This window comes from Hydractinia symbiolongicarpus, chromosome 7 (assembly GCF_029227915.1).
Source record: "Hydractinia symbiolongicarpus strain clone_291-10 chromosome 7, HSymV2.1, whole genome shotgun sequence".
Classification (NCBI taxonomy): Eukaryota; Metazoa; Cnidaria; class Hydrozoa; order Anthoathecata; family Hydractiniidae; genus Hydractinia; species Hydractinia symbiolongicarpus.
Genome location: NC_079881.1, coordinates 4,883,747 through 4,909,420, shown reverse-complemented (window position 1 = coordinate 4,909,420; position 25,674 = coordinate 4,883,747). Strand labels below are relative to the sequence as shown.

The window sequence follows — 25,674 nt, the reverse complement described above, 5'->3', positions numbered from 1 at the left end:
AGAGGGGTAAGTTTATAACTACTGTAAAACTCAAAGGCTAAGTATTAAGATTGTGACATTCATTTTTAAAAAACAAACACAAATTTGTCTTGATGAGCTTACTTTTTCCAGGTTTTCTCCATCCTTCATAATGCTGAAAACGGTCGCAACTAGCGGGTAAAGATTTGAATTTCTCTATACTGTCAGCGAAAATTTTATAAGGCTTTGTCGTATCGAGACAGTTTTATTCTGAGAAAGTGTAACAACAAATTAAACACAACATTTTTAAATATATACATGTTGTTTTTACTTATTCTTCTATGATATGCTTCAAAATGATTTATGAAAAAAAATAAAAACAAAAAGAAAGATAAATATACATTAAACCCTTAAATCACTGCATTGGCTTATAATTTTAAAAGGGATAGTTCCTTCTGCCAACTAATCAGGATATCATATTCACCTATCCCATATTGATTTATATTTTGTTATTAGCAGACACAGTCTATATCTAGAGTAAAAACTATCGACATTACTTCAGTGAATAAAATCGTAAAGCCTTATTAAAAATTTAATATAAAACACGTATTGGATTTCTTTTTAAAAAAAGGGCGGGCCATTGGTGGCTACCACAGTGATTAACAGTTAGTAAAAAAGATAGTTGAAAGCAAATATTAAATATATAATATATAAGAAAAATAAGAATTATGCGAAAGGGACGCTTTTTTCTGGTCATTAATCTCTTAAAAGAATATCCTTTTTGGTCAAACCATTGAAACAACCGAAACTGAGCTGTATTTACCTTTACATCTCCTCCAGTTGATTCATACATACTCAATTTTAAAAATATGTTAAAATAAATTTTACTAAAATATGTGTAGAAAGGAAGAACGCTTCTAAGCAGCAGTTTCACTTTTGATACGCACCCATCATTTACAGGTGACACTATAAAACTGAGTCCATTATTGGTAGGTGCAGTCGTAACTTTAAATACTTTATATTTATGTTTTTCTGTGACGCCTGAAATATATCACTCTTCCTCTTCTTCGTATTCTGCGTCGGAGAGTTCTAATGACGAATAGCCCTCCGCCAAGGAGATTTCCATTTCTTGCTTTCTTATATCATCTACAAACAAAATAAAAATATTGTTTAAAAGTTTGTATAAAACACCTTGTCCTCTTATGTGATAGCGAACAAAAGAAATGAAACAAAATATTAGTTAGACAAAATTTTTTAATGGACAAACTATTCCTTACTGTTTGGTCACTTTTCACTTTTGTCTATGCATACGGTAAAAAAGAAACACTTTAAAACAACTCTAGACTTGTAATTGGTCGTACAAAGGATTTATAAACATGTTGCCTTGTTATTGCCGACATTTTTTGTCCCAAAAGACACATCGTTATAAACTCAAATTTCGAGTTTACTAATTTTCACGTTAAGGGTCTTAATTATAGTTTCGCGCGTAAAAATAAAGTGACTTTTATGAAATAGGAAAATAGGTTTTTGCGCGCATACAAAAATTAGAAAATAAGCCACAATTTACTTTTGAAAACAGATAATATGAGCAATAAAATGAGGTTCGATAATATGACCAATATAAAGAGGTTCGACAATATGACTAATAAAATGAGTTCGATAATATGACCAATATAAAGAGGTTCAACAATATGACTAATAAAATGAAGTTCGACAATATCAGCAATAAAATGAGGTTCGACAATATGACCAATAAAATGAGGTTCGACAATATGACCAATAAAATGAGGTTCGACAATATAACCAATAAAATGAGGTTCGACAATATGACCAATAAAATGAGGTTCGACAATATAACCAATAAAATGAGGTTCGACAATATAACCAATAAAATGAGGTTCGACAATTTGACTAATAAAAAAGAGGTTCGACAATATGACCAATAAAATGAGGTTCGACAATATAACCAATAAAATGAGGTTCGACAATATGACCAATAAAATGAGGTTCGACAATATAACCAATAAAATGAGGTTCGACAATATAACCAATAAAATGAGGTTCGACAATATGACTAATAAAAAAGAGGTTCGACAATATAACCAATAAAATGAGGTTCGACAATATGACCAATAAAATGAGGTTCGACAATATAACCAATAAAATGAGGTTCGACAATATAACCAATAAAATGAGGTTCGACAATTTGACTAATAAAAAAGAGGTTCGACAATATAACCAATAAAATGAGGTTCGACAATATGACCAATAAAATGAGGTTCGACAATATAACCAATAAAATGAGGTTCGACAATATGACCAATAAAATGAGGTTCGACAATATAACCAATAAAATGAGGTTCGACAATATGACCAATAAAATGAGGTTCAACAATATAACCAATAAAATGAGGTTCGACAATATGACCAATAAAATGAGGTTCAACAATATAACCAATAAAATGAGGTTCGACAATATGACCAATAAAATGAGGTTCGACAATTTGACTAATAAAAAAGAGGTTCGACAATATGACCAATAAAATGAGGTTCAACAATATAACCAATAAAATGAGGTTCGACAATATAACCAATAAAATGAGGTTCGACAATTTGACTAATAAAAAAGAGGTTCGACAATATGACCAATAAAATGAGGTTCGACAATTTGACTAATAAAAAAGAGGTTCGACAATATGACCAATAAAATGAGGTTCGGCAATATAACCAATAAAATGAGGTTCGACAATATGACCAATAAAATGAGGTTCGACAATATAACCAATAAAATGAGGTTCGACAATATAACCAATAAAATGAGGTTCGACAATATGACCAATAAAATGAGGTTCAACAATATAACCAATAAAATGAGGTTCGACAATATAACCAATAAAATGAGGTTCGACAATTTGACTAATAAAAAAGAGGTTCGACAATATGACCAATAAAATGAGGTTCGACAATATAACCAATAAAATGAGGTTCGACAATATGACCAATAAAATGAGGTTCGACAATATAACCAATAAAATGAGGTTCGACAATATGACCAATAAAATGAGGTTCAACAATATAACCAATAAAATGAGGTTCGACAATTTGACTAATAAAAAAGAGGTTCGACAATATGACCAATAAAATGAGGTTCGACAATTTGACCAATAAAAAAGAGGTTCGACAATATAAATAACTTACATAGGGTATCAACAGATTCAATATGAATGTGTCGTTTAACCAACTCTGCGTCACATTTTTCCAGCTTCTCCATAATGCATTTCAAATTGTCTTCAGCATCTTTGTGTATCTCTTGTTCCTTCTTCTTCTCTTGGTTGAATTCTTTCAGTTTATCTCTTGTTTGTTCAGCAACCAGTCGTTGATTACGCTGCACGGCCTTCTTTAGTTCTTCTTGGAGGACTTTCATCTGAAAAAGTATAAAAAAATATATAATGTTTACCTACCTTTACCTAACCCGAGTTTGTTTCTCTTAAGAACACGTATGTCGTATCAATACATTAGGCTTTCCAAAAACAAAAATTATAAAAACATTTTACAAGAATAAAAATCATTGTTGTGATGAAACTTCAAAATAATCAAAATAAATAACTCCAATAATTTAGGAAAATTAGAACACATCCCAGGACAAAAAGCTAATTCCATGGCTTTCCAGGAAGGTGATTACCACGAAATCCTGACTTTCTTACAAAGCCCTAACTAACATACCCTTTCTTTGTAATCTAAAATGTTTTCGTAGCTGTTCTCGATGGTGATCTTCTTCTCGACAGCTTTCGTTGCCAGTGCAAACCTGTAACGGGTCATCGCTTCCGTTTCTAAATTCTTCAAGTGAGCGATGTATGCTTCTTCGGCAGAAACGGATGCATCTAACAGTTCCTTACCGCAAACTAAATCAAAAATTAGCTGATCGTAACATATACACAGTAAAAGATAAACCTACTTTACGTTAGCGGTAATTAAAACAAAACAAAGAACGTAAATAATTAGTCACTTACTGTTCATAGACTCCATTACTTGTTGACATGTTTTAGCTCTGTTTTGGATACCAAGGATTGAACGTTGGAGTTCTGTCATTTGAGATGTGACATTATCATGAAGCTGAACAACAAAATTAATTAAAGGAGTGAAATCATTATTAGTGGGAGATCTCCATCTTGTAGTCTTCCCTTGTTACCTTGCAACCGTTAGCAAAAAAAATTTAAATGGTTATTATTGCTAATTTTTATTCTATTTATTATTGTTAATCGTATAAGTTATAGCTGAGAAAGCCTGACCACAACATTTTATACTTTCATCCCTTTCACCTATTTTCTAAAATGAAAATAACTGTCTGTGTGACAAGATATTTGGATAACAGTGCTTGCTGTTTTACTTTCATTATAAATTTTGCAATCAGTGTTTTGCTGCTTGCTGTCTTAACCGTATTCTTTTGTAGCTAGCTTGCTATAGGAATTTCGAAACAAACAAACAAACAAACAGTAAGTTATTGACGAATTTGTGAGGGTAGGTAGCTACAAAATTTCATCAAGTTAAATTGAACGTAGCTAGTCGAGATGGGAAAAATTATTTGTGGAAGTAGATTTTTCTGCAGAACTTGCTTGATGTTCAGCAAAAAAATTAAAGATCTGTTATCTATAAAATCTTACTGTTGCAAAATTTTTTAATTCTTTTATCTACAAAAATTTCTATTGCAATTTTTTCTCCTTTTTTTGCAAATAACTTGTTCCATTAAGGTACAGTAATTATAAATCCTAACCAGCCATAATTTGCATCTGAAATATGGATCAAATATTATATTAGACATTTCATACATTTGCAGATTTTTTTTTGAGGGGGAGAGGTCAATTAAGAATTCTTTTTATGGAAGCGTTTTTCGCTGCAGCTTAGTACATGGGAAAGCTCCGTTTTGAAAGTTTATACAAGTCCGTTTGCAAGCGTTTGCAGAAATAAAAATTTATAAAATGCAGCCATCCTAATGTAATGATTATAAAGCATATTAAGCTGATAGCTGCGGCCATAATGGCCCCAATAAAACATTCTCAAATTAACCCCCCCCCCCCCCAAAAAAAAAAATAAAATAAAATAAACACGTTAACAGCCAAAAAAGTTTTGAAGATTTTAATATTGAAGTGTGTTGGTGTAAATTTTAACGGCACATTTTTTTCCATTGTAGACTTTTATCTGCATTTCAGTTACATCAGTCTAGACCAGGCTTATTGCCTACAGCCAGGCAAGATAGAATATTTTAAACAGCCATCTTTTATATAAACATTCATACAAAGTGACAACTTATTAACTTAAAAATTGATGAAAAGTTTTGTTCTCAAATTCACCTTTACAATGTCCTGATTCACCCATGGACATTGAGAGTTTAAAGACTCATCTATTCATAAGAAAATTTTCGTTAACCCAACGCTATTTTGTGTGCCTCTTGCACGACAATTTTCTTGTGGACAGACGAGAAGTGGATTATAATAAGGTTTTAACGAAGCAGTTTAACTAAACAACCATCCAAGATCGTGACAAAATACTTACCAATTTAGCTCTTGCTTGCACTTCTTTTTGGAATGCTTGATCTTCTATCAGCTTGCGTTCTTGTCTTTTTACTTCAGAGAGCTGACGATTCAATTCTTCTTGGCGAGTTTTATTCAATGATATTTTCATGTCATAACTCTTGTCCAATTGCTCATATGATTTTGTAGCCGTGATAAATCTTTCCTTTTGTTCATTCTGTAACAAATCTGAAAATTGACAAATCAAATGCATATATTGACAATATTTCTAAAAATTCCTGACAATCCCTGAGAAAGTAATCACGTTAAATACTAACAAGCTAAAACCAGCAGTTAAATTCTCACTAGCAAGTTGGGTACTTTTTTGCAGAAAATGTTTGTTTCCCGCAATTCAGAACTCCATCTTAAATTATTATAAATGTCGAGAATTATTTTAAAACTTTACAAGTGTTTTCAAGGCATTTCCTTGAACAATAATGTTTCAAACACTGGCATACACAATGGATAATTGATAAATAAATAATACAATAAAATTAACTGTCTGACCAGAAGCAACTTAGTCTCTTTGAAACAGATATTGTTAACAACAATGTTGCTAAACCATGGATGTTACGGTTCCTGTTAGTAAGCTAGGCGCTGTAACTTTTTCAAAAAGAAATACAATCTGGTAATTTTTCTTACACATGTTACTGATAAAGCTTCAGAAATGTAATAGAGATCCTCTCCGCATAACAGGACCAGAAAAGATGTCAACTCTATGAAGCAGGACCGGAAAAGATGTCTGCTCTACGGAGTGTCAACCGGAAAGAGATCAGCTCTGTGTAAAGGGAGTGAAAAAAAGGCCAACTCTAAGGAGTAATATAGAGAGTAAAACATCCCCTTAATGTTTGTTGACACATAGCTACATTCAATCTTCAAAATCAACATAACATCAGAGCAGTTTTAGCCTAAAAATGGTTTAAAAAAATGCTTACAGGATATTAAAACACATTAACACTTTTCATCATGTTTCTAGCATAAGCAAATGAAGAACAATATTCTAATGAGTTACCCAAATAAAAAGCTATTGAGGTTTATCATTACACAAGTCGTTAGCTCGTAAAAAAATCAACAGGAATTCGCTCGTCGAAGCAAAGTCGATAACCTTTGTTGTATTTATAGCTTTAAGATTTCGTGAATGACAAACAGACAAAATAAAGCTATTATCATAGAAATATATATAAACGGTTTGTAGTTTCTTAAACAAATTAAGGTTTTCTCCTACGATTTTCTGTCCTTTTTTATTTATTTCGCATTTGACTTTTTTAGATTTTTTTAAATAATAAAAACATAACTGTAGAAGTTTGAGGACTAAGGAAGTTGGTAAAGGCTAAGGATGGGATTCGGCTCAAAAGGTTGAGATTTGGGGCAAACCCAAGGAAAAGTCAGATTAAAAACTTCGACATTTAACGGGTTTAACCTGGAAAGATCAGACTAGAAACATAAAAACAGTTTCTGAGTAGAAACAAGATTAAATTTCTTTTTTTACAAAAAAATAATGAAAAACTACCTTTGAAATCAAGTTACCATCTAAAATCCTGAGTAATAAACTGAGTAACTCCTTAAAAACTTTAAGGTTGATATAATTTTTTTACCCTTAGCAATTTAGGCTGAAATAAAAATTAGAATTTATAGACAAGCTTATAAACAAAAACGTGTACCAAATTTTAAAATTCTGGGATATATATTTTCAAACTTCTTAAATCTATGACTTACCAATCACTTCAAGATCACTTTTACATGAAATCAACCATCCATCCACTTCCTCAAATTCATTGGAGACAATATCTTCAATTTCTTTCCCCACAGCTTTAAAACTTAATAAACGTTCTTGAGTTTCTTCATTGTATGCTTTTTTTGATATTTTTTCAAGGTCCTTCTCAGAAAGTTCAATCGACATATCTACATAGTAAGAAGGAAATGTGATGTGAAAAAATGATCAATGGACAATTAATGGACGAGTATCAGCTAAGTACTTTATATCTGTTTTTTTTTTCTCTGCAATATTAAAGCTTGCCAAACATTATCATTTGGGGATTAAGCAACAGAATTTACAATTTAACAGATATAATGTTGTGGTGAAAAAATGAATGTTTGTATTTTTAATTTATAATATTTTACTATCAGGTTTCTAGATGCAAAGGATGTAATGTTTTTATAAACGCCATTTTTTTCAAATCATTATTATTAATCTTGCATACTTTGAACTGTAAAATAAGACCTGTGAAAACAACTATGTACTAGCTTTTAAATGCTCCAAAAAAAATAATAATGATTACTTAGGTGTTCCAAGGCTTGGCCTTCTTTCTGTTGTCGCATATCAATATCATATGCAGCTTGTTTTTCGGCTCGTTGACATTGCTCATAATAACTGAGCTGTCTAGACACTTCATCATTGAGTTTGTTCTCCTCAAAGGACTTGTTACATGCTTCAAGAAACACAGGAAATGCATTCTCAATAACTTCCATAGCCCGTTTTACTGTTGTTTGGCCATCGCTGGCTTTTTTCCTTGCTATCTCCACATTCTCTGTAAGATTTAAACAATTGAAACAATTAAACATTGAAATAAAGTTTGGTTATGGTCAAAATTCAATAAAGTTGCAAATGGTATAAAGTGAATTTCTTACCAAGAGCTACTCTGGCCGCTTTAGTTAAGTTCTCATTGACTAACTTCTTATTTGCTTGTACACTTTTTAAGTTGTTAATTTCATTCTCAATATCTTGATCTGAAAAATCAATAAATAACAATTATTTTGCTTGTACAGTGATCACTGAACTTCTAATTCAAGTTTTAATGAGTACAGGAATATCAACAATTTTCAATATTATTCTAACATAGGAAATGTAAGCACATTGGAAAACCAGGTCAAGATTGCAATAAAAACATTAAAAAACGATTATCTAAATAATCAGCCTAATGAGGGGTCTAACAAAAGAATGATTAATTATAGCAATTTTAATTTTTGATATTTTTAGATGTAACATTTCTTACATCTATACAATGAAATGTTTTGTGAAAATCAGCAAATAATTATCTAAATAAATGCTGAATTTCAAAGATCATACCCACAAGCAATAATTTACAGTGTTTTCATATTAGAGACATGCTTTGAGAACTTGCTAAAGGGAAAATTAAAATTGTAAACAAAACTAATATGGCTGCCTTCAACAACAAAAGACGATTGTTGATGTTAATTTTTTTGCGTAGACGGCAAACTCGTAAGAAGAGACCTCGTTTTTGGGTCAGAAGAATATTTAGAAGAGCAAAAACTGAAAGGAGAACTTCATGTTTTAGTGCAGGAGACAAAATTATTTGATCACCAATTTTTTTTAAGATTTTTCCAACACTTTCATCAAAATTTGAGGAGCTACTGCAACTTGTTGCACCTCTCTGAAAGAGATCCAATTCCTCCAGAAGAAATGCTATGCATCAATCACCCTTCAGCATCTAGTCACGGGTGACACATCTTTAACAACATCTGCCATTTATTGTATGAGTGAGTCATCTGTGGGGAGAATTGTAAAACAAAAGTGTCGGGTAATTTGGAAAAAGCTACCAGAAAAAGGCTAAATGCGTTTTCTGACCGCAGAAGGAGAGTGGAAAGATGTTGCAGCCTCTTTTGAACATTAGTCCCTTTCCTAATTGCTTGGGTTCCTTGGATGACAAGCATGTAATCATTCAGTGTCCTCCACGAGGTCGCTCAATGTATTTTAACTACAAAAAATTTCACAGTATTGTGTTGATGGCGGTAGTCAATGCTTGCTATCAATTTACTATGGTTGATGTAGGAGATTATGGCATGTTGAGTGACGGTAGTGTTTTTGCTAGATTGCACTTGGAAATAGCAATCACAAATGATCGTAACCCACTGGATATACCAGTCATGAGAAAAGTTGGGCAGTTTATGCTTCCATACATATTTATTGGGGACAATGCATTTGGGGACGTTGCTCTTCATAACCTTATGTCAGATCGTATTGCAAAGAATATTTATTGCCCTGAGCTTTGTTGATTATAAAGGAAACTTGGTGTTCCGGCAACTTAGCGGTAGCAAGTAAGGGATGGGTTTACTGACACGAAGTGATTTCAAGATTCAACATTTTTTCCACCCTTTCACAACGCTACAAACAAAAACAAAAAACTAAATCACAATATATAATAACAGAAATTAAACCTAACTACAAAATGCCTGATGCCGAACGGCCAATACCATGTAAAAAAAAGAAAATTCATACGAAAAACATATACTATACTAAAACACAAAAATACCCAAATTTCACATTTACAGTTAACACACACACATGGCACAGATACTTCACACTAACAAACAAGAAACTTATGCACACAAATTACGACAAATACACTATACCCAAGAGACAAAACACAAGAAAAACGCTGCATACAATAAACAAAGGCGAAGGGAATACATAAAACGTATAAAAAACACTAAAAAGAAGAATCAAGTGTTCCTTCATAGAGTTTGAGGTCTGCTCACGCTCAATGTGGGAAAACTTGGGGATAAATCCCAGAGAATGGAGAAATGAATCCATTTGTAATGCAATAAAAGATATAACCTCTGTTAGCAATAACAACTACAGTCACCTTACAAAAGAAGTGAGAGACAATTTTAAGGACTATATTAACTCAAAAGAAGGTTCGGTTCCATGGCAGGTGGCTATGGTGACAACAGGGTGACCAATAATAAAATAAGAACAAAAGTAAGGATATTAAGGAGAATTAAAGAGACAAATTTACTTTTTTTTAAGGATATTTTGCTGCGAACGAAAATAAAAAGATAAAAAAATAAGGATAATTAAGGAGAAAAAAAATTTTAGTTCTCTATCCTTAAAGTTACATACTATATGTTCTATGATAAGAAAATTATACAAATACACATATAAATTATGCCCTGAAAGATAGAAAATATAGGATTTTAGGTAACAAAGAAATATGTGTTATGTCACTGGTGATGAACAATCCATGAATACATTTCCAAAAAGGTTATGATCAGAAAAGTTAAGAAATAAGGAGAAATTAAGGAGAAAAGCTAAATTTTTTTTTGTTTTTTTTTTTTGTTTTTCTAAGGTTATTTAAGGGATTTGGGGAGGAGTGGTCACCCTGGAAAAGTACAATAAACTCGTTTGATATGTACGGTAAAAATATATCAAGAAATATATACCTATAAAACAGTTATTGATCAATGAAATAAAACTTTTACAATGGGGAGGCAACGCCCATTTTAATTTCACAAAAAAAATGTTTGTATTTTAATAAAAGTTTTCATCTTACACATGTTACACAAGAGATAATTTATATTTCAACCACTTTAATTTATTTAACAATGGATTTGAAAAAAAAAAACTCCTGTCAATAATCCGCCCCCTACAATTAGGTCACAGAGAGTGTGTAATATACTTCACAATTAAGTAGAAGCATTGACCTATTATTCATCCATCATCAAATTCATACTCGACACATGTCAATTTTGAAAAGCCTGTTTTTCTTTGGTGGAAATTTTTTAGATAGTGGTGCCATACTTTTCAGAAACACTATGTATTGCCATCATTATTAGCACTGGTGCGTGTGTCACTTTCTTTGCTTAGCGCATTAATAAACATGAGGTTGGAAAAACAAAACTTGTTTTTGGGACAACAACAACAACAAACATAGAAATCAACTGCAAATTTAAACATGAATTATGCAATAACATAATAAAAACACAACAGACTCTGCTGCAAAAGCTGTCGTTGTAGCTTATTTTGCATAACCTTGTGTAGGCATCTAGCTGCTGGTTTCCTGCCATCTTGTTTACAATTTTTAGTGAAGGAATTTTGCTTAATCATGAGTTATCGAAATTTTACAAACACAGCAAATTTAAAGGAATTTCATTGGTTATTAAGGATAGCACTCAAAGCTCCCAGCAAAAAAACTGACTACTTCTCAACTTCCTGGCTCCTGGAATTTCAGGCACTGCGGCCAGAAATATTTTGCAATGCGCATGCTCAAACACTCAGAGCTGCGACCAAAAACACTGCAATGGAAAGTAGGTTAGATCTGGAACCTTAAACCGTGATAATTCTTGCTTCCATAATGCGGAAATCTCAGAAACTGCAATTAGCATATTTCTAAGATTCTTCGCTCGCTCTACACAACTTATTATAAAATTTATAATGGAGGAGGGTGTTATGACAAGCGTATTCTACCTTGTTTTTATTATTTTTCGTAATTGGTATCAACTAAAAGTCTTGCAGTATTACATCTTAGCTAGCGTAAATCCGAACATATATAATAATCATAACGAAGGAGGGTGTTAGAACAAAAATAATCTGTCTTGTATTTCATTTGTATTATAACTATTTTGCAAAGGAAGCTAATTTTTGTTACAAATCACATGAAAATTTAAACTTTTCTTTAACAAAGAAACTATTTTTTTGATTATAAAATTAGCGCATCGCACAAACTAACATAATTGATTATTGGTAGGGCCCTTAGAACAACTAATTAAGTTGGAGTCGCCTGATTGTGTTTTCACAACTTTAATAGAAGTTATGAATCTGACAGACTATCAACAAACTTTAAGGTAATGGCTATCATGTTCCAGGTTCATGTTCAGCTAAGACATACTTCTCTCACCATTCAGCAATTAACAAAAGAGACTAAATTATTTTCTTTAAAAAATGAGGGCACTAAATCAAACATGCACTTTTGTACAAAATTATTTAATAGCTTAAATTCTGGCCATGACACCAAACTTTTTTTAACAATTTTAATACCAATAACAAAACATACTTATGCCATTGAGAATTATCTACTCCTGCTGTTTGATTAGAACAGTTGCAGTTGCGCAATGACAGGTAATTCATCTTCACTATATATATGTAGAATAGTAACCTACCAAGATTTTCTCTTGCTTTCACTCGTTCTAACACTTCCTCAATAGCGTTGGAGTCTTTAAATGTAAGCTTTTCTATTTTATTTGGAATCTCCTTGGTCTAAACATAATTACAAATTTAATAACTAGGCACTATTTGTATTTTTCATAAAGGCACTATTTAGCACTGCAAAAAAATACAGTTTATTTAATTAAGTTGCAACATAAAAGTCTTAATATTCTGATATATTGATCTATCAAGCCAAATTTGGTTCTTATTAAGCTGATAAGTGATTAGCCTGGCGAATGCATAAGGATATCATTTTCATACATGTTCATCAACAAAAAGTTGTCAAAAGAAACAGAAGCCGTAATCTATTTATCACAGTTATCTGAAAAATAGACTTCAGAGGTGTGGACTTAGACTATATCTCTTTAAAGTTTAATCACATGCATTTGTTGAATCTTATATTTTTCTAAATAGTACACAAAATTCTTAAGGAAAAATTTAGTTATTGTATTTTTATCATACCAGTATTATATCTCCTCTTTGTTCCAGTGGTTCACCACCAGTCTGACAAGCTGTGGTTAATGAAGGACAATGACCTGTTGTTCTATCTAAAATGGAGAAACTGCTATCAACAGATTCGCTGTCCGAATCACATTCTCCATTATCATAATCATTGATCAAACTTTTAGGGGTATTGCTCTCAACAAAAATACATTCGTTATCGGACTCTGACATTTTGTTCCTGAAAAATAATAAGACAAGTAAATAAATTATAAAATTTGATAAAAATGTGACAAAAGATAATTCTTTTTGTGTTTTTTATAACATCAACCATACATGTCGCACAAATGATAAATACAAGTACATAGTCGCATGCATATATTTTACTTACTTTACTGTGCAACAGAGTTATATTGAGTGAGTGAGTGAGTGAGTGTTTGTCAGTAAAAGAAATCTAAAATCTACAGTGCCTGTTAAAGGTTACCTACCGCGAAAAATCAAGTTGAGCTCATATCAAAGATCTTTGGAAGTTTTCTAGAAATATTTTTATTATTTTGAAGAATCTTTATTCCCTCTCAAGATATTTGTCTTAAAAGTTGCGCTAGGTATTAACTCATTTTTTCAGAGTTGTAAGAATTGGGTATATAAGACACACATTTGTTTTGAGGCAAGGTTAAGAGTTGACACACAACAAAGTTTTTCCATCTGTAATAATGTACAACAGCGACTCATTAGAGTAGTTGAGAAGTTAGGTGATATGTTGAGTTGTAAAAGATAAAATAGGAAGAAGTGTTTTGGTAGGTGAGACATAGGCAGTGAAACAGGTTGACTGTTTAAAAAGGAGTGACATGGGAAAGGTTAGATGGAAGTGTGGTACCGGTTTGAATAGTAAGGAGTTAGATGAGCTAAAAAAACTAAATCTCTATGGCATATACATCTTCAGATAAGAGGTTTGAGTTTGTTAGGATAATTGGGTAAAAACGTGTAGAAACTTCATAGTTTCTGGGTCAAAAGACAAAGGTACACTTAGAAAGACTTGGCAGGAAGTAATAAGAACAGGCTTGATGCACAGGAATGTTAGCTTGGAAAGTTTATTGGAAGAAGTTAATTAATATACCCCATCCAACCCATGATGGTGATGGTGCAATGATGGATGATTATACTATGATTAAACTGGTAACTAAACTTAGTGAAAATGTCAAACATAAAGTAGAAATCTTGTTTCAGTTTGCATATGGATATAAAGAAATTTGGTTGAGCTTTGCTATGATTGTATTGAGATACAGCAAACATTCACAGAGCGCTACATGATCTCTCACGATTTATAGCCAGGCCTGGCATTATTTTGCAACTTTTTCACACTTATTTTAAATTGTTTATTTTCTGTGCACTCTACGAGAGGAAATTATTTAACTTCTGAAGCCTAACCATCCAGCATTTCTTGCAAGTCCCGATAAAACACAACTTGTCATCTTAATCTGCTAACTTTAATTTTTAACAAATAATTTGGGAAGGACAGGAATGAGGAAAAGCAATATAAACTTGTACAGTATCAGACGTTTTTATTTATTTATGCTTTTTCTAAGTTGTGAATAAAGCTTCAAAACAAATATCAAATTTAGTCCAAAACGGCTTATGGACTTTCCTAGCTTGTTTTATGTTTTGTTGCTTTCAATGCAGTAATTGTTAAAGCCTTGGGCTTCTTGTTATTATTTTTTTACAAATTGTCTGCATTATTTTGCAAGTTCTCAGTATTTTTTTAACTTTTCCATATTTTATTGAAATGTGTTTACTTTTTTGTTGGGCCCTGTATGACTTACCAATTTTACAAAAGTTTGTAGATTTTTGTACGAGTGCATTCTAGGTAAAAAAACAGAAGCATATAGTTAGGGTAAGTGACCATTAATGAAAATCATAAATTTAAAAAAAAAAAAATCCAATACTAATTAAATTTTTGGTGTTTATGTTACCTAACACAATACGTATATACACATTTCCGTTGTTTATGCAAAATCAAAACAAATGACAAGGTGCAAATACAGAAGTGGTATCACTTGGAAAATCCTGCAATGCAATTTCTACTTAAACATGCGCACAAAAATATATTTTTAATCGTTCGTGAAAATATTTTAATAAAAAATAAAAATAAACTTACCAAATTATTGTACTAATACGGCAGTGTAAAATCTTCTTCGGTTTTGAGCCGCTATCAAAACGTCGCAAATGACTATCTTTAAAATTCTAGGAATTTCCCAATAAACATGCTGAGAGAAAACGGATACATTTTGGAAGCCTTGCTTACTACATCAGCACATTTTCTCCCAACATTGGAAATGAAAGTTCCAGGGTACTTTGCAGCATCCGTCTGGCTTAAAGCGCTGATGCAGCAATTTAGCGTAGCTGCGCTTGCCTAGCTGGTTAATCGAGGCAAGTCAATAATTATGATGTTTGAGGGGGCGGTGAATCGTGAGCAGATGTCAACAAGTTTGAAATATGGATGATAGTACCAAGTTAAACTTTTTTGAGTGGCTTGAGCAACCAAAACAAATACTGTTATTTTCATTGTTTTTTATAATATTTTGTGTCGTTGTCACAAAGTTGTCTAAACGACGGAAACATCGTCACAAAGATTTTAGAGTTAGAGATCCGCGCAAGGGACATCACTGGGTTCACTCAGATTTCATTATAAAGCCTACATACTGCACAATATGTGAAGCTTCTTTGGTTAGAGGTGTCTTTTGTGATACTTGTTGGATATGTGTGCATGATGAGTGTGAAGAAGATGCTATTAAAAAGCTTGCCTGCAAAGTTATGAGTTTATCTGGGCGAACTTTCATGAGACATCATTTCATTAAAGGAAACTTGCCATTATGTAGCAAATGTTTATTTTGTACTAAACCATGTGGTGTTGAACCAAGACTATGTGATTATAGATGTGTGTGGTGTCAAGGGACTGTACATGAAGGAGAATGTTATGCTAAACTTAACCCAGATTGTACTTTTGGGGACAATCAGGATATAATATTACCACCATATTGTGTCACTTTAAAAGCAGTAGGCTGGAGAGGTAATTTGAATGCAACATTATTAGTTTCTTTTTATGCATTATTCTCAAAAATTGTCATTCTTAAAGGGGAACTCCAGTAAAAATCACTTTTTTCTTTTTTGTTTTATACATACTCAGAAAAGCATAAGAAATTAAAAAAAAACTTACTTCACTTGTTTTCCTTATTTAAAATTGTTGTTCTAGCCTTCTCATATTCAATTTTTTTTTTCAAAAAAACCCAGACAGGTACAATTTCATTTAGGACAGGACCCAAATATAAATAATGACATCACATCGTGCAGAAAGTTTAAGCGACCACAGAGAACCTATAGCTTACATTTAAATCACTTTTTGTCTGTGATTTACATTTAAATCTTTCAGAGAAGTGTAAAGAAGTTAGTTTTCACAGAATCCTGTCTGTTAAAAAGAAAGAACTCAGACAAAAATGGCTAAACAAAATACGTTGTGCAGGTGATCTATCAAGCGATCAAATTTTTTATATTTGCTTGTCGCACTTCACAGATAGTTCTTTTAAATGTGATCTCCAGGAAATAAACTTCCATCTATATTATAATACATGTATACGTCTGTCCGTCTGTCACGCAAAATGGTAGCTTAGCTGTGCAAGTATAAAAAGGTCAAGCGAACCTGTGGATTTTTCCACAGGGTAACAAGTAGTATTAAAATATTGTCACTTCGTAAAAATGCCATTTTAACTAGTAAACGCGATCAAAGTTTCTTATTTCTTCTCATTTCATTATTTGTACTTGCATCCACGGTACACAACCAAATAACGAAATTTTATATTAAATAAAAACACATACCAATACAAACACTGACAAAAAAGTTTTCTAGTTACACACATATCTTTCATAGCGCTCAAGTTTCTATTCTTTGTTTTTCAAAAAGAAAGCTTTTTTGATGGAAGGACCTGCCAAGGGGTAAATGTGCCATTTTCTTCAATCTTTGTTACTGTTTATGCTGCATGTAATGCTGATAATGCAGTTTCTAAAACAGCTTTGTCAAAACAACCACTTTTAAATCAGTAACTTCTGCAACCCATTTATGACCTACCATAACCATAAGAATGATTTTTATTCAATATTGATACCCTGTTTTACCAACTTATCACAACACGAACATTATTCGATCTTTCGATTATGCATTTCAATGGTCCTCCATCACTGAGAAAGTTTCAACGTTATATAAAATTTGTTTGCATTTGTGCGCGAAAAAGCATATGCGGAGAAATATTGCTGAACTGTGAAGTAAAAATAAATTGGCTTGTAAAGTAAGAAAGATTTTCTACTAAAGCAAATGATAAAGTTTTTTGATGAAAAGAAAGTAAAAAAGCGATTAAATATATTTTTTATTTCTTTAAAAAGAAAATATTTTGCTAAGAACGTTGCTTTGAGTCAGTAAAAGACACCTCGTCACTTTGCATCATTATTAATTTCTCCCTTTTGAGACACAAGAGGTTTGAAGTTGTAGGCTGTAGCTTTGTAAGGTCTTTTTCATAAAGAGAATTATTTAATTCTAAATTTTCTATGTTATAATCTTTTTTATTATTACAAGACGTCTTATCAACGAACAATGTAAACAGTAAGTAAACAAACTTTTAGAAGGTGTGCTGCTGAGCTCACTGTCTTTCTGCACGATGTGACGCATGCTCATCTAGTCGGACCTAGTCCTCTTGATTTTAGGCGACCTTGCAAATTTATTTGAAATTGAAGATGTTTACAGACCCAATTAAGGTATAAATAAAGATTTTTAATGGTTGTAAAAGGTTTAATTTGACATATTTATGTATTGGTTAATCAAAATAACATTTTTTCAAATATTTTTTTTTCACTGGAGTGCCCCTGTAAATATACACTTCAGTTTTTATAATTTTGAGAAGACAGGCATCACAAATTATGTATTGTAAAAATAGGGTTGTCTGGCTGGTCGACGCATAAAAAATGACAAATTCAAAAAAGAATGTGTCCATTATCCCACCATAAATGTCACTTTTACACTGATAATAAATGATAACTTGTGTGCCTTGTTTAATTGGAGCTTATGTACGCCATTTAAAAACTAGTTCTAGGGATCCTTGAGACTCGTGGCCAGAATTTTTTAAGAAAATGCATAATAATAATGGTAGGACAACAAGACATGTAATATTTTTGGGAGCTCTAGTTTCTTCGAATCTGAATACCAAAAATTGGGATCTAAAATTCCAGTAGGAAATTATTTGAAATCAGAGGAAGGGACATTGGTAATCTTGTTTGTTTATTCATTTCTGCTTTCATTTAGGCCGAAGAAGTGTTGTTATAAAACATGTACAGAAACCAAAGTTCAAAATATGGAAACCAATCTTAGTAATAGCAAACCCAAAAAGTGGAAGTAATGAAGGAATAAAGTTATTAAGAGCTTTTAGAGGTCTTCTTAACCCTGCACAGGTATAAACATTTTTTTCTGTATTTTTATTAATTCTGTAATTTTTGTGGGAATAAAGTTACAGCTATTTTACAAAATTTTTTAAATGTTTGTAGTTTCAGCTCTCTCTTTTCTTTTTATGACTTGAGCAGGTTATCGACCTCTCAGAAACATCTCCTGAAGCGGCTTTAGAATTCTGTCGTCTTTTACCAGGCACTCAACCACGTATATTGGTTTGTGGTGGCGATGGCACTGTGGGTTGGGTATTGGATGCCATTGATAAAGTTGATCTACCAGTAAGTTAAATTATACTGCAAAAATACTTATAAAAATATCATAACACTTTTTATGTCATTGGAGGTTTCTTACTTTTTTCATGAATTCTGATTTACAACAAGCTTTTTTGATGATGTCAGTAGTAACAAATCTTATTCGATTTCCATATTTTACGAATATCTCGTTTTTACTCCTGTGAAAAATTCCACAGGAACTCACTTGTTGTATATATATATTTCCTACACCAGTATTTTTTTTAACTTAAATGGGAGTTATTATAAAAGATAAATCTTGTGCCTATTAAACTGTGTATTCAACAACCCAAATGGTACATATATATATACTCCAGCTGTGTTTACAAATCATACTGACCTTGGATTTATAACCTAATTAACGACTTTGATTATATGTTTATTTGATTAATTAAGACCTCCATTTTAAGACATTAAATTGGACCCATTAAACAATTTTTGCCATCATTCCCTAAAACCATTACATTTGTATAAAAATAATTTTTTGAAGAAAATGTAACATAAAATTTATTCATTCTAAAATGTTAAATTTGCAGATACAATATTTCATTGTTATCTGTTTATTTTATCTGCCTTCTGTTGTCCTAAACTGTGAATTTGCTTTGCAGACCTGTTTAAATCCATGTAGAAGTTGTAATTTTTTAAAGCATTTTAATTGAGGCCAAAAATAATTTCCTTGGGACACAGTTTTTGGCAAGAGGAAGTATAAAGTAAACTATTATTAATTATTATTATTATTATTATTATTATTATTCCGAATATTTATACAGGATATAGCCACTTCAGTGTTTGAAACACTGTTATCAATGTGGGTCCTGTGTTCGGGATGTATACATTAAGTATACACCAGCATTACCTACCCAATTTCCCTCACATGGCACGGGTTGACCCGTAGCTGTAGTAAAGACACTTGCTAAACATGCCCGCGCTGTGGACCGAACCATGGACCTTGTGATTACGAAGCGAACTCCATAACCACAAGGCCACGCGCTACTTATATAATGTGGTCTGCTTGAAACCATGGTATATCACGTTTCATTTATCCTTTATTTTGTTGCAACAACTGTTATAAAAGTAGGTGTAATTGATTGAAAAATGGAATTGGCAAAGGCAACATTTTAATCACAATTTCATTCTGCTAATTCGAAGACTGGTGGTATCATAAAAAAGTTTTTAACCTTCCAGTTAAGAATATTTTATCTTAATGGAATAATTATTCGCAAGAATTTGAAGAATTTTCAAGTTTTGAAATTTTTTACATTTGCCAATGGCCCAATGCTAATTTGCAAATGTTCTAGCACAAGTTTAGGAAATTTCATTTTTCTATGCCAGCAAAAAAGTTTATAAGTGGCAATTTGTGCCACTTATTATCTTTTTTAACACGAAATCATGAAATTTAATCCTTGCGAGTTTATTCCATTAAGGTACCTTGAAACAAAAAAGTGGATGATGCCTTTTAATAATTGGAATATGAAAACATGTACTTGCAAGTAAAAAATTTAGAAAGAATAAAATATTTTCGGAGGATAACAGCAAGTAACACTCAAATAAGCGCCCCTACTCAGTCCCTCCTTACATAGACGCCCTTTTTGACAAAAAGTATTTAATGACCTGCCACAATTGCATAAGCACCACTCTCTTTAAAAGGTTCCCAACTAAAAAAGTAGTACTTACAAAAAAGGTAAGGGTGGACAATTATATGATGATTAATAAAATGACAAAATTATTATGTATGAGTTAAATTACATTTTTTCTTATTGTAAACATTAGATACGTCCATATGTTGGAATTCATCCAATGGGCACAGGGAACGATTTAGCCCGTGTTTTGGGATGGGGTCTTAAATATGTTGGTGATGAACATGAGATAGAAGAACTATTGTTAGATTTTGAACAGTCAAAACCAACACCTTTTGATAGGTATGTATTTGTATGTGTGAAATATTTTTGCTTGTTCTTTCGAGAAGTTCAAGATATATAGAGACACACATCTTGTTTTATAAAATTGACTTGTTTTAAACAACACGAGACTGGAATTCTTATAAAAAGATGCAGTTTCTAAGCTACACCGGGCCTGAAGTGAGTAAATAAAAAAGAAAAAGAGGGCAAAATTAGGGGAAAATGCAGCAATAGTCTCTGAGACAACATGCAAAGAACTTAGAATGGAAGTTACAAAAGTTATTTAAGTTTCATACTATGATTTGATTTTGATTGGCACACAGCCTAAGTAAGCAAACAAGCAAGAATTTAAAACACATTCAACAAGCTGCAAGTAAGCAACAGTTGAGCCCAAAAACTGTTTACCTGTTGTTGTTTTTTGTAGGTGGAAAGTGACTATAAAAAATACCGGTTTCTTTGACAAAAAGCCTCCAGCAAAGGTAGGTGTGATGAAAGTACATAGACTCTCAGTTTAATGCAACAAAGGAATTCTTTCCCAGTTGCCTTGTTGTCCGTAAACGGTAAAAACTATAAAAGGTTCTGCGTGACTTGATCTTGCACTTTCCTTTTAAAAAATCAAGCAAACACTTTTTAATGTATTAAAATGGTGTATCAGAAAGAAATCTTTTTTACTGCTGTGTAAAAAGATGGAAAGTTAGATTTGACCAAAACTAATACTCTCTAGTAATATAGGGCTCTCAAATAAAAAGATCAAAGGGAATTTTGTATTGAATTGTATATAGCACTTTTCTTTTTGCCTTTTACCCACAAAATTTCAGTGTATTTAGTATCAAATAATAAACGTATTTCAATCCGTATCCTCGAATCTGTTTTTTGTTTTGTTTTAGATTCTTTCCATGAATAGTTACGTGTCACTGGGTTGCGATGCGCAAGTTGTGTTGAATTTTCATAAACATCGTGAATATCAGCCATCTTTGTTTACAAGTAGAATAATAAATAAGGTAATCATTAACGTTTTTATTTTTTGCAGTCTTAGATACATACAAAAAAAATGTGAGCACCTTTTTTTACCACTACTGCTGGAAGCTTCCGCAAAGGAAACCTGAGGTATAAAAGGATGTTGGACTTAGCTATATTATATAGCTTAAAAAGTCGGCCAACACGTCTTTTTAAATTTTTAAAAAGTTCTTTTCGTTCTCAAGATTTTCACATTTGAAGAATTTTGGATTTAATTATTCTGCATAAATTATGATGTAGCATATTTTGACATTTTCTGTCATCAGTAATTTTAGACCTGTTAGGGGATGTGCATTCATTTCACCGTTACAATATCTATGCATTCTTCTATCCTAGCTTATGTACTTTATATATGGTTCTCGAGATGTTCTGGAGGCAGAGTGTAAAAATTTACATGAACGCATCGAACTCGAACTGGACGGTAAAGTTATACACCTACCCCAATTGGAAGGAATTGTCATCTTAAACATTAACAGCTGGTGTGGTGGCTGTCAAATATGGAATAATACAGAAAACGGAAATACCCAGCCTCAATCCAAGTATGTATATTGAAGCATTGTTTTAAACTGAATGAGCTATGTAAATGACCTCATCGCTATCTCATTTCATGATTTTGGTTTACTACAGTTCTCAATAATAAGCGATATTAATCAGATTTGGTATAAAACATCTAAAAAAAATGTTTTTGACCAGAGTTAAAGAGAAGTTATAGATGTCTATTCACTTGCTGCCTGTTTTGTTTCGTGTCCAAACTTTAGTACCATTTTTGTTTTAGATTCAACGATGGTTATTTAGAAGTGGCAGGGTTATATTCAGCTTTACACATCGCCAAACTTCAAGTCAATTTAGCGGAACCCATTAAACTAGGTAGAGCAAAACAAATAAAAGTAAGGACTGTTTTCTTTTTATGATTTAGGTTTCAGGTTCAAGTCCTCACTCCGGCGCACTTTAAATGCAGTGTTGTCACCACATTTGGTGCCATCTACTGACCGCTTGTGTGTCAGGCAAGCAAGTTACAGTAATGTTATACGTATCTCTGGCGGTAATGTAACATAGTTACAGTTGGAGGGGATTCCAACCGTTAGGATGGAATACCCAAGGACGTTAAAACTTTCCGTTACTTACTTTACTATGATTAAAAATTTTCACGATTGAGCGTCTAAGTGAAAGTGTTTCGAAACGAATTCATTTAAAACTGTTTTATCAATTATAATTTTGTTGCAGATCACAGTTCATAAAACAAAGCAAGCTAAAAACGTACCTATGCAAGTCGATGGTGAGCCCTGGGAACAAGGTCCATGTGTTGTAACCGTCACCCATCACAGTCAAGCTCTTATGTTATTAAAAAGTGACGATACTTAGTTGCTGTTTTTACGACGCCGTTTCTATGGACACGCAGCATATGACGGAGGGTAATCGTCAACCATAACAATCAAGCCCGAATGTTATTGGAAAGAGACAACGATACTTAGTTGTTGTTTTTATGACGGCGTTTCTATGGACACACAGAACCTAACGGAGTATAACCGTCAACCATCACAATCAAGCTCTTACCCTATTAAAAAGTGACGACGATGCTAAGTTGTTGTGTTTACGACAGCGTTTTTATGGTTACGAAGCATCTGACAGAGGGTAAAGTGTTGGATAACAGTAAATGCATAGATGCTTAGCATACTTCGGATATATCAAGATACCTTGGATTAAATATATAAAGTTAAACTAATGATCGTGCATCATTTTCTTATCATCTTAAAATAAAAACAAATGAAAAGAATAACCTCTAGTACGTATTTATTAACGGTAATATGCGATTATATAGGAGCTTTAGCAAATAATGACGTAGCTGGGCGAGACAATGCGTGTCATCACAACAACCACCACACGGGAATTTCTTGCGAATTCCCTTTTTAGAAGAAACAAAATGGTAGACACAAGCTACCACGACGCAGTCTAGCTTTGTCTATAAGGGGGAGGCTAACTTAAGCATAACATTTTATTTTTTCATAAGTAAGCTAAGTTTATATGCTGCATAACTTTTTACATCAACAGGTAATTAAGAACATGTCAACATGTATATAACTGTCTGCCCACCTAAAATTTTTAGTTTTGAAATATCTTTTAAAGATATTTTAAAACTGGAACTAGCAATTTACTTCTTAAAATATTTCATATGCAAAGTTATATTACATTCGTACATATGATAATAAACTTGTGAGTGGGGGATTCTTACTGCTTACGTTTTTTTTTTTGTTGTTGAATTTTTCAAAAACAAAATAAATTGAAAAATTTTCTCCAGATTTTCACCTCCCAGCTTGGATAAAGATGCAATATTTTCCCCATTTTAAATATGGTAAAATAAAAGCTTCATTTTAACATAAAATTAAACTGAAATAAAAAAAATAAGAAAAAGTGGAGGTGCGGGGTTTCGAACCCCGGGCCTCTCGCATGCAAAGCGAGCGCTCTACCACTGAGCTACACCCCCTGTGACATATTTTGATTTTAATAGCTTGTTAATTTTAACGATTTGCAGATTTTTGCGCGACGGAGTTTTATCGCTTGTGTAATTATCATTAAGTTATTTTGTTTTTAAATGCCGCAAACGATGTAAAGCATGATGCAATCATTTTACTTTCAAATTATCTGGTTGATTGGCTATAGCTCAAAAGCTCCCTCACAAAACTCAATTTATTCATTTTGTCTATTGCGCATGCACAAGTAAATCGCCGGGCGATTTAATCGCAGCTGTGCAAAATGCTGCTCTAATAGAAATCCACCTTAAGCGGCATTTAATTAACGCGCTGGTGTAAGGTAATACTTTTGTTATTTGTCCGAAAAATATCTCGAACGAGATTGGCTAAGATTTAAGTGCTAATTATTGAAAAACCTTTTCGAAAAAATGGCTGGAGCTTGCGGTGTTTAGATTTTCACCAACAAAGCGTTGTTTGTTTATTTGTAGTCATAAGAAAGAAAAAAAAGATGGCGCCCAGACCTCGACAGGTACACAGGAACTTAAAAATAGCTGATTATTAGAAGGTCACTCCCATTGTTTGAAGTTTTTGATTATATTTGCAACATGTTTGGCCCCAATTGCTTAATTATTGGTTGTTCAGTTTCTTGAAAAAAAAGTTCAGTATAATGAAGATCCCCTAACAAATATTTTAACTAAAAAAAAAGATCTGATGGCGGAGGTTCGTGTTGTTGATGACTTCCTAAAGAACAGAATTGGCCAAGTTTATTTATGTGAAAGACAATTCAAGGAAAATCAATTCTGTATATATGTATCTCAGTAACTGACAAGAAGCTGCATCTTGTCTACTATCTAGATTACTTAGCTACATGTAGCTATAGCTAACTGAACCGGGGCGGATCCAGAATTTTGTCAGTCACATTTTTTTGCAAAACAGCGATTTGCGATTAAGCTTTGGTAAAGATCTTTTTAATTATTTTTTTAATTATTTCTCATATATTTCTTGCATATAGAAAAGATAATAGCTTCTCATTGCAGCACGTTTTTCGGTCAAACGAGCCACCATGCTTTCTCCAAAACGAGGAATAATCCGCCCTGATTACCCATTACCAAGTCTTGCATTTGATTGCTTTTATTTGGTCCGAAAAAGACTGATTGCTTTCATTTGGTCCGAAATCTAAATCACACGGTATCGATTCATGAAAGGTTTAATGATTATAAGAAAATACAGGTTCAACCACACTTCATAAATAGGGGTCAAAGTCGTCAGTTTGTTGTAAACCAATCAGAATTCGATGGGTATTGTCGGTTTTGCTGGCAATTTTTTGGTAACCATTCCACTGTCATCGGTAGAGATTTCATCAACTTGTTAAAAATAGAGTCTACTTTGAAGCTTCAATGAGTTTAGGTCAAACAAAACGAAGCAATGATCCCTGCTTAAAATCACATTCAAGCTTTTATGATGGAGATGGATTACTGCAGGCTGGTTTTCCATCCATAAAGTGCTCAATACAAATCCTGTCAATGGGATTTGGAAGCCACAAAGTTTTATTGTCTCTTTCACGTTTAACTCTCTTTATGCATTCCAAATGATTAGCTAAGTAATGA

At 32.5% G+C, this 25,674-nt stretch overlaps 2 protein-coding genes and 1 non-coding gene across 3 annotated transcripts; 1 reads left to right on the top strand and 2 right to left on the bottom strand.

Moving 5' to 3' along the window:
* Window positions 1–210: 210 nt before the first annotated feature.
* On the bottom strand, window positions 211–15,187 carry LOC130649612 (CAP-Gly domain-containing linker protein 1-like). Its single transcript, XM_057455932.1, has 11 exons — window positions 15,065–15,187; window positions 12,931–13,150; window positions 12,423–12,519; window positions 8,154–8,252; window positions 7,805–8,053; window positions 7,242–7,427; window positions 5,509–5,714; window positions 3,969–4,071; window positions 3,682–3,860; window positions 3,157–3,382; window positions 211–1,104 (listed from the first exon to the last, which is right to left on the bottom strand). The coding sequence occupies exons 2-11, from the start codon at window positions 13,141–13,143 to the stop codon at window positions 1,010–1,012; spliced, it is 1,653 nt and encodes a 550-aa protein (XP_057311915.1). The 5' UTR covers window positions 13,144–13,150; window positions 15,065–15,187; the 3' UTR covers window positions 211–1,009.
* Window positions 15,188–15,261: 74 nt separating this feature from the next.
* LOC130649613 (diacylglycerol kinase epsilon-like) lies at window positions 15,262–23,322 on the top strand. Its single transcript, XM_057455933.1, has 9 exons — window positions 15,262–15,976; window positions 18,254–18,399; window positions 18,529–18,672; window positions 20,455–20,603; window positions 21,007–21,061; window positions 21,470–21,583; window positions 21,936–22,138; window positions 22,375–22,486; window positions 22,824–23,322. Exons 1-9 carry the CDS (start codon window positions 15,403–15,405, stop codon window positions 22,959–22,961), a joined length of 1,635 nt encoding a protein of 544 aa, XP_057311916.1. The 5' UTR covers window positions 15,262–15,402; the 3' UTR covers window positions 22,962–23,322.
* Window positions 23,323–24,009: 687 nt separating this feature from the next.
* Trnaa-ugc (transfer RNA alanine (anticodon UGC)) lies at window positions 24,010–24,081 on the bottom strand. The gene has a single exon. It is a non-coding gene; the product is annotated as a tRNA-Ala (tRNA).
* Between the last annotated feature and the right edge of the window lie 1,593 nt (window positions 24,082–25,674).